We start from the raw sequence: 17,201 nt of genomic DNA, 5'->3' as shown, positions 1-17,201 counted from the left end.
TGCTCCCCACCCCTCTGCCCCTACACTCTCAAGCTGCTCCGTGCCATGCTTACTAGGGAGCCAGTGTTTCCGCAGCTTGCAAGGTGGGTTGTTTCAACATAAGGGTGAGGGCAGTGAAATGGGTGGATATGCTAAATGTAAGGAGGAGGAGGAAGCCCAGCGAGCCGGAGTTCATGAGTCAGAGAAACAACGGGTGCTCAGCCTGGCAGGAGTAAACTTCTCTGTCTCATTGAGGAAGCCTAAGCCAGCCGTTAACAAGGTAAGAAGAGAATTCCTCTGGGCTCAGCTACCATGCAAGGTCTTATCCCAAGGCTGCTGGATCAGAATATCAAGTTACCCCTGGAATCTAAGATGGAGATTTCAATTGCTGAAGGAGGGGGGCTAGGGGAAGGGTGGAGCATGAATGGGCTCCGAATCACCAAGGGAATCTTCTAGAAAGAGAAAAGAAATCCTCAAGCTGCTCACCAGCAGCCCCACCCCACAGCCTCCATTCATAAAGGATCAGACAGAAAAGAGTCCCAAATGTGGGTAGAACCTTTGCGATGTACCCTGGGTATCTCTGATCTCTCCAGATTCCAGCTTCTCCCCTGCTCTCTGATGAGTGAGGCTAGATAGAGGAGGGGGTACAGGGAGCTATAGGTTTTCTCTGACTCCTGCAGGATGAAGTGTGACTATTAATCAGATCAGATAGGCAGGGCTGTTAAAACTGAAAAGTTAATCAATCAAATGTCAGCTATTTGTTTTGAAAAATAAAGAAGTGGGGCCCGTGAGCTGGCTCAGCAGGTAAGGGTATTTCTCACCAGGCCTGGCCTGAGTTCCATCCCCAGGATCCACATGACAGAAGAGAGAATTGACTCCTGAAAGTTGTCCTCTGATTTCCACACACATATACCCTCCAAAATATGTAAATAACTGTTTAAAGTAGGAAAGTGGCCAGCTCTGTCTTGCATGTCCAATTGGCTTATATTTTATAACTGCTCCTCAAAGGGCTTTGGAAGCCGAGAAATGTCCTGCGGATATCAAATATGATGAAGTTACAAAGCCAGACTATCAGCCGAGGTCAGGCACCTCTGTCTAGAATGGACTTGGACAAGTCTGAATATCTCTCCCTGGAGCTGGAATTTTTTTTTTTTTTATAGAAGAAAATACCTTGCCCAGACATTACCCCCTGAGTCAATGGGGCATCTCAATTAGCAACAAGCCCAGCACCCATACACGCATAGGGAGATACTGGTTCATTGGGTCACTTACTGACATGTTTCTTGCGCGCCTGTTGTGTGCCTGGCACTGTCCACGGCACTCGGGTCAGCACTGGTGAGGACCAAGATTCAGTTCTCCAAGCATTCCTAGGCTAGTTGAGTATAGTATGGTGGCCAAATCTATAACACTGGCCCCCGGGAGACAAAAGCCAGAGGATTGTTTTGAGTTTGAGGCCAGCTCCCCAGTAGATGCTGTCTTAAACTAACAAATGAAGTTTGTTCTGTGGTCACCCTTTGTCCAGGAGCTCAGCACCTCAGGTTTCCCAGGTCTATAGGCTATTGGTAACGAGGCCTCAGTCCAGCTCCATTCTCTTTGTTTGTACAAGATTATCTTCTGCCATCTCTAATTTCTGGTTGCAGAGACATAATTTCACTAGGCTATGCTGCGTCAAATCCAGGCCTCTTAGACTGAGATCTAGGAGTTGTTTGTTTTCGTTCAGGATTTCCCATTTCACTTCTAAAAGTCTCATCACTACTGATTGGGCATGAAGGCATCTAAAATTCAGCCCATGTGGTCAGACTGCTTGAGGAAGGCCCCTGTCCGGGTGCCTTCATGGTCCCTGCACCTGACACAGGTTCTCCCTCACCGCCACTCCTCTGGTGACAGCTCTCGAGATCCTAAAGTTCTCATGACTTTCCCTTTGGGTTCCAAGATGATATTAGTCACCTGTCACTGGGGTAACATATGTTCACATTACTTTTGGGGGTTGGAGGAAGTATTGGATATGCTCAGTTTGTTTTGCCTCGTCAACCTTGTGAGAACAAAGTAGGCTGGCATCTGCAATGGGCACTTCTTTTTAATTAAACTATTCTGTTTTTTCCCCACTTCATTTTAATTATTACTGCTTGGTACAGAAACTTGTGTTTTATAGAACAAGGATAAATGTGCCATGTTGCATCAAAACCGTGTATCTGACTTTATTACTGTCTTGCTCTGTGCAACTGAGACCTTCTGTGCTCAGTGTTCAAGGAATTCACCTAAATCTGAACAATTGATACTAAATACTGTCCATTTGCATTTTAGAAGAGTTTGGTTTATTGAAGAGCTCATCAGGATAATGGGGACGTAGCTCAGTTGGTAGAGTGCTTGCCTAGAATGTGCAAGACCCTGGCTTTGATCTCCATCACCACATAAAACCAGGCTTGGTAGTACATGCTTGTAACCCCAGCAGTAAGGAGGAGAAAGCAGGGGGATCAGAAGTTCAAGGTCATCCTCAGCTATATAGCCAGTCCTGGACCAGCATGAGCCACATGAAATGCCATTTCAAATAAAAACTCATCAGGTTTTCCTATTTCTGACAATTAGACTCTGCTTGTTGCCCACAACCATCTATCGCCCTCTTCATTGATGTAGTAGGCTTAAGCCGACCTAATCACTGGTGGAACTATTGCACACCAGTGAGCAAGGTAAGACATGGTCTGCCTGTTCAATCACTGCAGCTCAGTGGGAAAGACACTGTCTGCAGCTGTGTCCTGTGCAGTGGGACGGATGCTAATGGACATTTGGGAGGCAGAGGGATGATAGCCTTCTTTAGGGGAAGAAAGAGGATGGTGGGAAGCCTCTAAAGGCAGAATGGCAGTCCTATAAACGCCTCAGGATTCTGCAATAACAGGACAAGTTTGAAAGAACTGAAGCTTGAATCTGGAACCAACAGTATGGAAAGGGAGAAAAGAGTTAGGAAATCCGAGGTCAGGCCACTGAGGACCCTGGGTGCAAGGCCTGGGAACTTGGGTGTCAGCCTGTATGTGTTAGAAAGTTATCAGGGCATTTTTTTAACGTTTAAAAAAGATCTCCACTTCGTTGTTAAAATACACAGTTTCATACAGAAAAATTCATTTTAAGGCAATTGACATTGAGACGTTTTCACATGCATTTCTAATCTCTATATATATGACTATTACTGGTCACAGTCGCTTACTTTCTGAGTTCCTTGGCATCTGAGCATGAATATAAACTCATCAGATAGATAGCCTTCCTCTCCCACTAGAGCCTCCATATAGATGGGGGTGCTCACAGCACAGTGGACAGTGGCAGGGATGGCAGAGTATCAGGGCATTTTAAAACAGAGGAACGACAGACTTGTGCTTTAGAAAGTCTAGCAGAGGGACAAGGTGCTGGGTTCTGGCCCCTCAACCCCCAGTAATAAAAGGAAAGAAAATGCAGAGAAAGTAAGGTCTATACATGGATATCCAAAGACTGAGGACAGCTAAGGACAGTGGAAGCCCGGCTCAGCTTCGGGAGGTCCTGGGCTTGAAGCCAGGGGCAGCTGACACACCAGGAAGGCACAGAGTCATTGAACCTCACAGGACAGAGTTGACCTAAGGCTGGGGTGGAGAGAAAGGTCTACTTTCCTAATCCCCAGCAGTGTGAGCTTATTGCTAAAGGGATTACAGGCCCTACTTGTAAAATTCTATCCCAGCTTCTATATTTATCCACCGGTCAATTTCCCCTCTTGGGTTTGCCTCTCCCTTTGCTCCTTTGTCCCTGACTTTGTTCCACACTTTCTTGTGCTCACGTTATCCCTAGGAGATAGTCTCTTCCTCAAGTCAGGCCTTCTGTCTTGGGGTAGTAGGAGACGGGCAGCTATATTTGAACTATTATCAGCAATGGCGTCGTTTTTAATTATGTCCTTTTGGAATTCAGTTTTAGGAATTAAGAGCATACCTTAGCTGGTCATCTCTTAAACCACAGGCCAAAGACAGAAAGACAAGAATTACTATTTACTAACAGTCTCCTGGCACTGCCAGATAGCTCTGCGTGTGTGTGTGTGTGTGTGTGTGTGTGTGTGTGTGTGTGTGGTATGCTCACATGTGTGTGCAGGTACACAAACCCATGCCCATGTGTGAGGCAGTCAGAGGAGGATGTTGGGTATCCTATAACCTCCACCTTATTCTTTTGAGACAGAATCCCTCACTGAACCTGGAGCTCATTGTTCAGCAAGCCTGACCAATCCTCTTGTATCTACTCCCCACAGCACTGAGGACACAGGCACTGAAACAGCCATGTGTGCCTTTTATGTGGATGCTGGAGAGATGAACTCAGGTTCCTAAGCTTGTGCAACATGTGCTCTTAACCACTGAGCCATATCTCTCTCGTCTTGTAATGTGGTTTTTGGCCATACAGGAGAGATGAGGGCTAGAGATAGATCAGTAAGTAAAGTGCTTGCCTTGCAAACCAGAGTTTGATCACCAGAATTCACATTTTTACAAACCAGGCATGGTAACATGCATGTGTAACCCCAGAACTAGAGAGGCAGAGACAGGGGGATTCCTGGGACTCAGTCAGCCAGCCTGACCTACTTTGCAAGCTCCAGGCCAATAAGAGACCCTGTCTCAAAAGAAAAAAAAAAAAGGTGGATGGTGCCTGAAGAACACCACCAGAGGTTTATCTCTGGCTTCCACACATGTGCCAACACTCATGCACACACACGAGCACACACACACACACACACACACACACACACACACATGCACAAAAAAGAAGGAAAAGAAGAGATGATCTCCCCTTGATCCTTTTGGAAGACCCAGGGGAAAAGCATATCCGGCAACGAATAAGAAAGATGGGGGTTTCTGCCACTGCCACACAAGGTCTGGCGAGTGTCACGACACACTTCCCAGAATGTTCAGGGGACTTCCAAGGGAAACCCAGGAGCTGGCAAAGCATGTTCTGTCTCTTGAGGAAGCAAGTTATAAACTCCAAGAGTCACCCCCTTCCTCCTCCAAAACCCATTCTCTGATCCCTTTGTTCTGTGTTAGGAGCACTATGAAGGTTGCCCAGAGGTAGCTGTCCAAGTCACACACACACACACACACACACACACACACACACACACATACTTTTTGACTCAGCAATTCACTTCCAGTGATTTAACTTACAATGGGATGTGGCCACGAAGTTCATGACTGAACATTTGAAATAACAGACTGAAGATAGCCCAAAAGCCCAACCATGAGGAAACTGATTAAATAAACTGTTGTTTGCTCTTGCAACAGAATTCTGTGTGGTATAAAGGAACAAAGATGCATTGTATCCTGCCATGAAAGTTCCCTCAAAACATGCTGACAAGAAAAAAACTGCTACAAGTAGGGATAACTTACTATGTTTTTTTGTTTTAAAGAGAAAAGCTGTTAAGAGTGTTCATATATTTGGATCGCCCTGTTTGTACACAAAGCAACAGAAATAATGCATTATAACGAACAGTTTTGTGTACAGGCAAGTTGAGAAATGGGCCTGGGTTAGAGGTAAACTTTTCATTGTATTCAGGTAATAAGATAACTACTGGCTCTTACAAAGAAGGACAAATTTACCAATTCACAACCAGGAAAATTCCTGTGGAAAAACATTGTGATCCCTTTAAAGATAGGTCACTACTTCTGTTACAGGGAGCCCTAGAAGTTTTCTAACTTACAGCTCTAGTTTTCCTCCACAGACCCAGCTGCTTATGGCAAGATGTCCCCTTTCTTGTGTTTGGGAAGTCAGAGACCTGGGGCCCGACATGCCAGGATGCGGCTAACAAGCACTTCCCTGGTTTTATGCTTTCTGCATACAGTCTTAGGAAAGCCCCATTGTAAGTTCAGACCCTATTGACAAAATAGTTTAAACCATGTGGAAATTATCCATCAAAAACATTCCCCCACATTTAAAAAATTTATCCACTGACAATCTCATACGTGTATACAGTGTGCTTTGATCGTAGTTACCCCCCATTTCTATCCAAACAGCCCTACTTAGTGTGTCACACACATGCACACAAATTTTAAGGCATAGAAGTGACGAGGGTGATATTTGAGAAAAGAGGTCAGTTGGTAGAGGATGAAAGACGAGAGAGAGAGAGAGAGAGAGAGAGAGAGAGAGAGGGAGCTGGAGATGAAAATGGTTCAAGCATACCATTACAGGGCTGGGGAGATAGCTCAGCAGTTAAGAACACTGACTGCTCTTCCAGAGGACCCAAGTTGGATTCCCAGAACCCCCTTGGCAGCTAACAACCATCCGTAACTCTAGTTCCAGGGATCCAAGGATCTGACACCCTCTTCTAGCCTCCACAGGCATTGCACGACACAGGTGCACTCACATACATGCAGATAAAACACTCATACACATAAAATAAAAATGAGTACAGTTTAAAAAATTTTAAAGCATACCATATACATGTAGGAAATGACATAATGAAACATTATTTTGTATAATTAAAATACTCTAATGAAAATAAATATCTTAAAACTTGGGCTTGTATTGCCCCTGCTGTTGGTTACCCACCAGAGCTTCATGGTAAGACCCTATTGTTTGAAGACACTACAAACATGAGCTGCAGAACAAACAAGGAGAAATCAAGCTGGTGTTGACTTCAGAGCCTCATCTGTATTGTCTAGATTTCATAGTGCTGGAAGGTGCTATGCAAGCTACCTGAAGAGAAAATTTATCATGAACCTTACCCAGTTTTGAATCCTGCAAGTTACAACAACTGGCCTGGAAGAGATACCTACTTGTTCAATAGTGGCATTTGATCAATTTCCCCATGTCTTTAATCCCAAGGATTAAGGGTCAGTGCTAAAGACAGGAAGCTAATAGCCTGCAGCCCTAGCCTTCAGGAGACTGAGGTAAAAAGTCCTTAGGCTGTGTCTTGGTTTCTGGAGGATCACAAGGCATTCAACCAGGACTTGGTCAGACAGCTTTGCCTGCATGGCCACACTGTGTTTGGCTGTGGGGGTGGGGGGTGGGGTTTTGAGTTCTTTATATATTCTGGATGTTAAATCTCTGTCAGATATGTCACTGGTGAAGATTTTTATTTATTATTTTTTTAATTTTATGTGTATGAGTGTATTGCCTGCATGTATGTGCATGCACCCATGTCGTGCAATGCCTCAGAGGTCAGAAGAGGGTATCGGATTCCCCAGGGAACTGGAGCTAAGGACGGTTTGTGGCCACCATGTGGGTGCTGGGAATCAAACCCAGGTCCTCTGCAAGAGCAATCAGTGCTCTTAACCTCTGAGCCATCTCTCCAGCCCCTCCTATGTTGATTTTTATATAGCCAAATTCAGGCATTCTTGGTGGTCCCACAGACCCATGGTGGGAGGGGGGGGGTTAGATCTTAAAATATGAAACTTAGTGATGGAGTAAGAGACCAAAGTTACTCTGCAGAGATATTTGGGCAAGTGCTTGCAGGGACTTCTACATTCTGAATTTTTACAGTGTTCCTTGAAGGGGGTCCAGGAGGCAGATGTCACTTCAGCCTAACCCGACTTCCCTCTGCTTGCCCCTTCAAGGTCTTCCACTTTGGTAGGATGATTCTGCCTAAGAAAGTCAAGCTGCTGTTATTCCTGACTTCCCAGATGGTGATCTTCGGCCTCTTCTTCCATATGTCTGGCTACAAATTCCAGAAGGAGGAGCCCAGACCCATGCACGTGCTGATCCTGACTTCCTGGCGATCCGGTTCCTCTTTTGTGGGGCAGGTCTTTGGGCAGCACCCAGATGTCTTCTACCTGATGGAGCCTGCCTGGCACGTGTGGATGACCTTCACCAGCAGCACGGTCTGGAGACTGCACATGGCTGTGCGGGACCTGATGAGGTCTATCTTCCTGTGTGACATGAGCGTGTTTGATGCCTACATGAAACCAGGTCCCCGAGCACAATCCAGCCTCTTCCAATGGGCGCAAAGCCGGGCCCTGTGTTCACCACCTGCCTGTGATGCTGTCTCTAGCATCCAGATCAGCTCTCCTAAGCAGTGTGAGGTACTCTGCAGTCGAAAGCCCTTCGAAATGGTAGAGAAAGTCTGCCGCTCTCACAGCCACGTGGTGCTCAAGGAGGTGCGTTTCTTCAATCTGCAGGTCCTCTACCCACTGCTCACTGACCCTTCCCTCAACCTGCACATCGTGCACCTGGTCCGGGATCCCCGGGCGGTGTTCCGATCCCGAGAACGCACCGCAGCCGACCTCAAGATTGACAGTCACATTGTGCTGGAGCAGAATTTGACCATGCTCAAAGTAGAGGATCAGCCCTACAACGTCATGAAGGTCATCTGCAAAAGCCATGTGGGCATAGCCAAGGCTATTCAGGCCTTGCCTGAAACTCTACAACAGCGTTACTTGCTCCTGAGGTATGAGGACCTGGTCAGGGCTCCCGTGGGCCAGACTTCCAGGATGTATGACTTTGTGGGGTTGAAATTCTTGCCCCATCTCCAGACCTGGGTATATAACCTCACCCATGGCAAGGGTTTGGGTAAGGCCGCCTTCCGCACAAACGCCAGGGATGCCCTCAATGTCTCCCAAGCTTGGCGCTGGTCTTTGCCTTATAAAAAGGTCTCTCGAGTTCAGGAAGTCTGTGGTGAAGCTATGGATTTGCTGGGCTATGTCCAGGTCAAATCCCAACAAGAGCAACTCAGCCTGTCTCTGGATCTTCTGTCTCCCCCTAACACTTTGGAGCAAGTCTACCAAAAGAATTGAAGGGTCTGTCCCCACTACTTGGTCGCATCCTCAGGAACTGCTGAATGCTTCTGAGCCTTAACTGTGTCTCTAGATATGCTGAATGTCAGTTGTGCCCACATGGGCCCAAGCAGAGGGATCGCTGTGTCTATGCTCCTGTCTACACATCTTAGCCCAAAGATCAAGAAGCAATTATGTTCCTGTCTAGAAAAGACTCTGGAACCTTATGAGCATCCCGTTCCATATCAAACATGCCTTTCTTCTTGATCTTCCCTCCTGTGCGTACCTCAGAGACTCTGTGGTCTGGAGGCCTAACTTCCCTGTCTACATCTTCTCAATGAGAGAGAGTGAAAAACAGGGAAATGGGTCTTTCATCAAAGAGCTCCCAGCAACTTCCTCAGACACCTGGACACTGGACCCTCAGAGTTGCCAGTGGATTCATGAAGGAAGCAGGAATGTGTTGGGTCCTTACCTGTGAGCCTGGCCATCACAGTTATCAGACTCTTCCCACAGCAGGGCCAGTGCTCAGGTTCACAGGGCAGCAGGTTTGGACGGTATTTCTCCTCAATGTTTTCCTATCATAGGAGAATTTGATCTACGAAGCTGCCGTCCAGTAATACTACAATTCTAAACTAAGATTCTGTTTGGAATTTCCCCATGGGTGCTAAGTACTCATTCCTATGGAGTACTAAGCAGAGAACACAATCATTTTAATATAGGTTTTTTATTTAAACTTTTGAAATTACCCAACACCTGCATATCCAAAAAACCACTACCGTGTTTGATGTCAGATGATCAAATCTATTGTCTTTAAGAATTGGTGGTAGAAGGGGGCTAGAGATATGACTCAGCTGTTAAGAACACTTGCTGTTCTTCCAGAGGACCCAGGTTCGATTCCCAGCACCCACATGGTGGCTAATAACTATCTGTAACTCCAGTTCCAGGGGATCAGACACTGTCTTCTGGCCTTTTCAGGCATTGCATACACATGGTGTGCTTACATGCATACAGGCAAAACACTCATTCACATAAAATGAAAATAATAAATATTTTAAAAAAAAGGATTGGTGGAAGGCAAATATATCAGTTCCTTGTCTGTTGCTATGATAAAACACCCTGACAAAAAGCAACTTTGGGGAGAAAGGGTCTGTTTTGGTTTACAATTTCAGAGGAGACACAGTCCATCGTGGCAGGAAGGCAGGGCAGAAGGAGTGTGAGGCTGGGGTATCACATTTTATCCATACACAGGAAGTAGAGCAAGAGAACAGGAAGTGAGGCCAGGCTATAAATCCTCAAAGCCCACTCCTAGTGGCATACTTCCTCCAGCAAGGCTCTATCTCCTAAACGGTCCATAACCTTCCCAAACAGTGCCACCAACTGGGGACCAAGTGCTCAAATACATGAGCCAATGAAGGACCGTCTATATTCAAACCACAACAGTTGACAAGTAGCAACTCAGCCCTTTCTTGTGAGACCATACATTGTTATAACATGCCCATCACCCTGAGATCTAAGGAAATGATTCTTTTACTCTGATTCCTCAGCCAGAAGACCTCAGTGCTAGTATTTATTCTAGTCCTAATATTAACCTCCCCTAATAAGAAAAGTAATTTCTCCCATTCTTTGCAAACACCCCTAGATTTAGCTGTGCTCCAGGAACACCTGGTACAAATCCACATTGCCAGGTGTTTCCTCAAGTCCAGTGGGATCAGAACCTCCCAGTATGGGATACTGGATGCTCATCACAGTGCCCTGCTGGTTCTCCAGGTTCTGGTGCCTTTTCTTGGCACTAGGCCCCCCATGTTAGGCAAAAGCAAGATTTACCTCCTGGCTCTAAGACAGGAGACTCTCAATACATGCTGAGCCTATGTTTTGCCAACACTACTGCCCTTGGGTTGAAAAGAATGGGGGTGGGGGAGCCATAGAAGGGGCTGTAAAGATGGCTCAGTGGTTAAGAGTGTGTATTGTACTGGCAGAAGATGCGAGTTCAGTTCCCAGCATCTATGTTAGGGAGCTTTCAGCCTCCTGTCACTTCAGTTTCAGAGGATCCCATGTCTTCTTCTGGCCTCTGAGGGTACCCACGAACACAGCATATACACACAGAGACATTCACACATGCACATAATTAAAAATAAATCTTATAGATATCCGGAATTCCGTGGACCTCTGACTTCTGACTTTTTAAATATTCCACTTAATCCAAACCTGACAGATTCTGCCATTTCATATTTCTTGTTGATTTCTTGTGTTTCTCAGTTCATAACACTTCCTCAATGCCAGGTCAGAATTCTCCCACTCTGTTTTCCTGAGCAGCAACCAAGTGCCTCATCGAGACACTTGTGGAGCCTCCTCTGCCAGCAGGGCTGGCTAAAGTTAGTTTATACATGGCTTCAAAGAAGCGAATTTATTATAAGGTCCAAACCCAAGTCACTCTTGCAACCTCTCGAGAGTGTAGGACCTGGGGCTAGAGAGATGGCTTAGTTAGTAAAATGCATGAGGACTTGAACACACATAAAAACCTGGGCATGGTGGTCTGCATCTGTAACCACCGTGCTGGGGTGCAGGAGGAGACAGGTGGATCCCTGGAGCTGATGGGCCAGGTAACCTAGCCAAATCTATGAGCTCCAGGTTCAGCAGATATGATTTAACAGCACTTCCGTCTATAACTTCTGTGTGGCTTCACTTTCTGTATAATGAGAGCAGTTGTGGCCAGAAGAGGAAATGGTTTAAAGGGGTAGAACATGGTCATTTAGAGCCTCAGATAAAATGGGCAGGGCCACTGAAGTAGAAGCAGATGGACCAGACAGACATAGCAAAGATGTCCAAGAACAAAGGACTTAGTTGTGGATGTCAGAAGTCTCTCCTCAAACCACAGGATCAGGATCAGGGTTTCTTCCTCACAGTCTCTGCTTTTTCTCACTGCCAGTCCTCTTCGCTGCCACTCAGAAATGTTTAAATGTGTTTTTCCTAACCCTCACCTGCCCCCATGGAACATGAATATCTCAAATACACCTTCCTATGTGCTGTATAGCATAGCCTCATGGAGGACACAAGCCACTGTGATTTCTAAGTTTCTTGCCCTGCTTCCGAGAAGCCATTCCACACCTTGGAAGCAGCATCGCCTAGAATGCAGGGCTTATCCACTACTCACAATCCTTTCTAGCTCCTTTCCCAGTCCCCCTCTTTTTCCTTCAGCCTGTCTTTCATCTGTCATCTCGCCAATCTATATTTCTTGCTCAACACTCATTAAATGTGATGTGAACTCACATATATAAGAGCAATTTTTAAACTGAAAAGACCAATGAAAAGATTATTAATGACAGTTTAAAAAAACGAGGGCTGGGGGCAGAACTCTGCAGAACTTCTGGATAAGCATCAGTCCTGAAGGTCTCTGTAAGTCTGTCCACCTTTCTGAGTCCTTCAGAAAGGTGTAATTTCCCCTTGTCTTCTTCATTCCTTTCTTACCAAACATGCTGCCCCAGCATCCTGTATTTCTTTTCTTTTTCTCTAAAGCTTCTTTCTCCCAGCCATGCGGCAGCCCGTCAGCCACGTGTCTGACCTCCCACACAGACTCTGTCGGCTTCATGGTTTTCTTTCCTTCTTCCTATCATTCACTTCCTTAAGGCAGCTGCCAAGATTACCAGCTTGCCTGCTCTGTGGATTTTTCTTTAAGATTCTAATAAAATTTTAAAAGCTTAAAAATAAAATAAAATAAATAAATAAATAATAAATAAATAAGGGTTGAGGAGATGGTTCAGTGGGTAAAGCACTCACTACCCAAGTGTGAAGAGCAGAATTCAGATCTCTAGCTCCCATGGAAATGCTGGGTAGACGTGGCAGATTTGCTGTAATCCCAGCGCTCTGGAGGTTTAGACAGTGAATTTGACTGGCTACACTTGCCTAATCCAGGAGCTCTGGGTTTGAGTGAGAGACCTTGCCTCAACATATAAGGTGGAGAGAAACATCAGTCTCTGGCTTCCACATGCATACACACATGCACCTGTGCTCACACACATGTGAACATACATACATGTGCACACATACTACGTACATACGAGAGAGAGAGAGAGAGAGAGAGAGAGAGAAAGGGAAAAATAACTCTAACTGCTGTCCTCCCCTACCAGGCTCCACCAACCTGAACCCCTAACCATTTGGGGTGGCCACTGGCCCTGACTTCCCAGCCAGTTTTCAGGTTGGTTTCTTACGGTCCTGGAGGAACCCATAAGGAAGCTGGCTGACTGTTTGCTTTTAAGTTTATGACAGGAGTCAATAAATGCAATAGGCTCTTTCAGCTACCATACATTAAAAAAATGAGGCTCGTTTCAGAAAGGGGTATCTTTACTCCACCCTGAGATCAATGTGATTTAGAAGGCTAACTGCAGGAAATGTAAACACACTGAAGGAGGGAATGAAGGCCTCTGTTCTTTTATTTGGGGCTGAAGCGCAGGGAGGGAACTGACAATTATCCATCACTAACAAAACTGTGAGACCTTTATTGATATGAGGGAACATTATGGCTGCAGGTAACCTGAGATTTTAGATCATGTTAAATTTAACTGGAGTCTCTGTAGAAGAGCCTCCAATATGTCCCTATGCATATTAAAAAAAGAGTATGGTGTGTCAAGGTTCTCCCAGGGAAGATTCTGTTTTCTCAATGCACTTATGAATCTCTGTCAGGAGAGTATTTTGAGAGACTGGTTTGGGAAATGCTGAATTCTTCATCCATCACAACCTTGGATGGGCCTAACACTGCTTCCTGCTTGCATGCCCCAGTGAGCAAGTGTTGAACGGAGAAAATTGCATACTGGGGCAGCTGTGTTCGGTGTGTGGAGCGCCTCAGTGCTCACCTGAAACCCCTTCCCCTTTGTTAGGTTTTGGATGGGGCTGGTGATTCGTGAGGACACTGGATTACTGTGGAATAAGGACTATTAGAAGAGATGTCAAAGTGATGAACAGAGAGGCAACGGCATAGCAGGGACTCCGAGGAAAGTTCAGGCCCCGGCACCAGAGACAAACAGCATGGAGAGATCTCTCTGGAGAGAAAATGCAGAGCCCCTGAGGCAGGGGAGGAAGCTGCTTCTTATTCCTGGCATGAGGCAGGGACAGAAGTCTGAAGCAGGATGTGTATGATGGTCACTACCCCCTTTGATGTTAACTCTTCCCAGGTAGGAAGTCCTGGCACCAGCACTGTCAGTTAGGGTGGCTCAGTAGGGTGCCTGTTGGGGAAAGGGGAAGAGGAGGCTGCTGCAGAAAGAGGCTAGATTCTAACATTACATTCCTACACCTTTCTCCACAGAACTTTCCCCACCCATCTTCTGACTACACGCCTTCCTTCTTTCTGGAGGAAAAGTCATCAGATAATGAATTTCTCAAACTGCTGGATGCCAAACATCTAAGCACCCCTTCACAACCTAGTTTTCCTCCTCCTCCTCCTCCTCTCTGACTCTCTCTTCTGGCTTCTATTAACACATGCCCTCTGAGTTTGATGTGTCCTTAATTTATTTATTCTGTTGGATTCACTGAGCTTCTTGGGTATATGGCCTGATGTCTTATGTTTTTGGAAATGGATCATTAATTCTTTCTTCAAATAGCTTCTCCCCTCCCCTTCTTCTTCCTCTTCTTTTTCAATCTTTTTGAGACAGGTTCTCCCTGTAGCCCCAGCTGGCCTGAAACTCACTATGTAGATCAGTCTGGCCTTGAACTCACAGAGATCTGCCTGCCTCTGCCTCCCGAGTGCTGAGATTAAAGGGGTGCACCATGACACTAGGCTCCTAGTTTTCTTCTTAAACAATATAGATGCCGCCTCTCTCTCTAGCTTAAGACCAGTCTCACTCTTGGAGATTCCAACCCTATCCCCTCCCACCTTCTCAAGAATTGTTGGGTTTTAAAGTTCACTCCCTCTCTTCCAAATTCAAATTCTATTCAACTAAATCCTCTTTGGTTCAATGTACAGTTGGCTCTCTTTTGTTCCCATATCCAACAACTAACCTCTCTCTCCTTACCTCCACAGCTAAGCTGTCCTGAGGTGCTATCCCCAGCCACTAACTTCTGTTTGCTTCTTAACCCACTTCAGTCTAGATTCTGCCCCCTCCCACGCACTGAACCAGCTCTTCCTAACCACAAAAATCAAATTCCATGATGCTCACTCACGCCCATGGACACTTTCCAGTTCAAATTTCTCCTCTGCTTTCAGTGAAAATGGTCTTTATCATCCACTTCCTCCTCTCAGCACCACGCCTTGGTTTCCCGCCCACATCTTTGGCCATTTCTCAGCTTTCTATATAGCATTCCCCTTTCTTAGTTACTAAATGTGGAGTCCATCTATGCTCAGGCATAAATTCTCTTCCTTTTTCATTGGGGTCTTCTATCTCTCTCACCCATGCCACTAGGCATGTGACTTGCATGTGGATATCCTTAGTCGAGACATCTCATAATTCCAGGTCTGTGCAATCCAATCATTAACTGCATTAGAAATTCAGAAAGTTCCAAATTCCTTTGATGATGATGATGATGATGAAGATGATGATGATGATGAGCCTTCAGATCTCAGCAGAAGCATCTTTGGAAGTTTTTCCTGGCCTGACCGTCTCTGTGAATTACTTTCCTTGCTGCTGAGACAAAATTCCTGACCAAAGCAACTTTGCCAGCTCGAGGGTGCGGCCCTCCACGGTAGAGAAAGCACACTGTGGGACTGTGAGGCTGCTGGTGACACGCAGCCATAGTTCAGAGGCAGACAGCAGTGAGTGCGGTGAGAACCAGTGCTCAGCTTATTCTCCCCTATTCTCCACTGCGGGGTACCAGCCACAGAATGCTGCTGCCCACAGAGAAAGTGGGTCTTCTGACCTCAATTAACCCACTGTCAATAGTCCTTCCCAGGAATGCCTAAAAACTAACCTCATCTACGTAATCCCTCACCAACATGCCCGAAAGCTGGTCTCCTAGGTATTAACTGTCACGCCCCCTAACTCCTTGATGGATACCAGTGCTGGGAGCTTTCTGTTATCACAGCAAATTTTGTGCTGTAGTAAAATTATCCCATTACACATGCTTTGAATTCTTTGAGGAGAAGGATTGTTTTGTCCATGTGACAGATCTGCACCTAGCACAATTCTTGACACATACTAAGCAATCAATAAATATTTATTTAATGAATGAAGACCTTGATTTCAGTTGTATTATGTATAAAAGGGAGGTAAATGCATTAAACAACCACAGAACCTTCCATTCTGAAAATACAGTGACATGTTTAAAAGTCCAGATAAGAAAGAGCCAACATTTAAAACACTTCCTGTGTGATAGGAATAAAGGAAATAGGATCTTAAAGCTAATAACTCAGAGGTCATGGGTCAACTGAGATGGCGCAGTACATAAAGTAGAGAAATTTTCAAAAAGTAACTTACATTTTTAATAGTGATATTTCTATAGCTGGAAAGGGTGCCAGTTCTGCTGGTTTTCTAAAGAGCTGAATGTGTTCATAGAATGCAAAATGTAAATTACTCAAGTGCTCTCTAACAAACATTAAACAAATCCTTGGTAACTGATTACAAGCTGGTTTTTAGCCAAATCTCCTAGCAGAATGTTCTGGACCTTGTTTTTTTTTTGTTTGTTTTTTGGTTTTTGTTTTGTTTTGTTTTCTTGCCTCTCTGTTGAGATCAGGCTGAGCCCTAATTTAAGTTAATCCACATTATATAAAACAGTGGTGTTTCAGACCGTGTCTTTCTCTGAAAGACTCTATTTTGCAAACAGTCTTTGACCCCATTTGAGTTCAAATATAAATTCAGGAAGTCAAGTATGATGTTAGATACCTCTAACTCTGGCACTCAGGAGACAGAGGCAAGAGGCTCATGAGTTCAATGCCAACCTTGACTACATATTAAGATTTGGCCTCAAAAAATAAAATAAAATAAATAACAAAATACAGAAAATTAAAACCTCTAGGATGACCACACTTCTCAAAAGCCCATGTGAGGAGCTCACTGGACTGAAATATTTAGCTAGTAAAAATTATGAAAATTTTTATTTAAACTTTAAATGAATATTTTAACATTTACAGCCTCTGGATATTGTCCTAATATAGCCAGAGAAATATTTTGTTCGGAAGAATTAGTTGGTGCTATTAGAGTGGCCAGAGCCTGTGGCATTTAAGCTTCTGCATGGTCTTAATCACTCCAGTTCAGTGTAAGAGGAGGTTCTCATCCAAAAAGACTGAGTGGCCAAGAGGATGGCACGTCCTCTCTTTTAAGCTTCTAGTCTAGGATTTACATTTCAGTCTCAGAAGAACAGGTGGCCAGGATCTCTCAGGACCATACCCAGCTCTGCATTTCAGAAACTTCTCCTCAGGTAAAGGAGGAGAATGGAACTTCCTCCCCAAACCCAAAGCAAGCCTCAAAGACTGCCCAAGTTAAAGCCTGACTTCTTGGATTTATGCCCTAACATCAAAAACAATAGAGCAATTAGATCCTGGTTTGTAGAGGCTAACATCTGGGTATGCTAGCAATAAAGTCAGGTCAGGACAGAAACATT

At 45.1% G+C, this 17,201-nt stretch overlaps 1 protein-coding gene across 1 annotated transcript; it reads left to right on the top strand.

Moving 5' to 3' along the window:
- The first annotated feature begins 218 nt into the window (after positions 1-218).
- Positions 219-9,577, top strand: Chst4 (carbohydrate sulfotransferase 4). The gene is made up of 2 exons (XM_008834988.3): positions 219-259; positions 7,524-9,577. The coding sequence occupies exon 2, from the start codon at positions 7,542-7,544 to the stop codon at positions 8,697-8,699; it is 1,158 nt and encodes a 385-aa protein (XP_008833210.1). The 5' UTR covers positions 219-259; positions 7,524-7,541; the 3' UTR covers positions 8,700-9,577.
- The last annotated feature ends 7,624 nt before the right edge of the window (positions 9,578-17,201 follow it).

This window comes from Nannospalax galili, unplaced genomic scaffold (assembly GCF_000622305.1).
Source record: "Nannospalax galili isolate Female #2095 unplaced genomic scaffold, S.galili_v1.0 scaffold56, whole genome shotgun sequence".
Taxonomy (NCBI): Eukaryota; Metazoa; Chordata; class Mammalia; order Rodentia; family Spalacidae; genus Nannospalax; species Nannospalax galili.
Note: the sequence above shows the minus strand (reverse complement) of the source record. Positions and strands in the feature narration are given on the sequence as shown.

What these genes read in the sequence shown, in the direction of transcription:
- Chst4 (XM_008834988.3), top strand. Translation starts at nt 7,542, where the DNA reads ATGATTCTGCCTAAGAAAGTCAAGCTGCTGTTATTCCTGACTTCCCAG.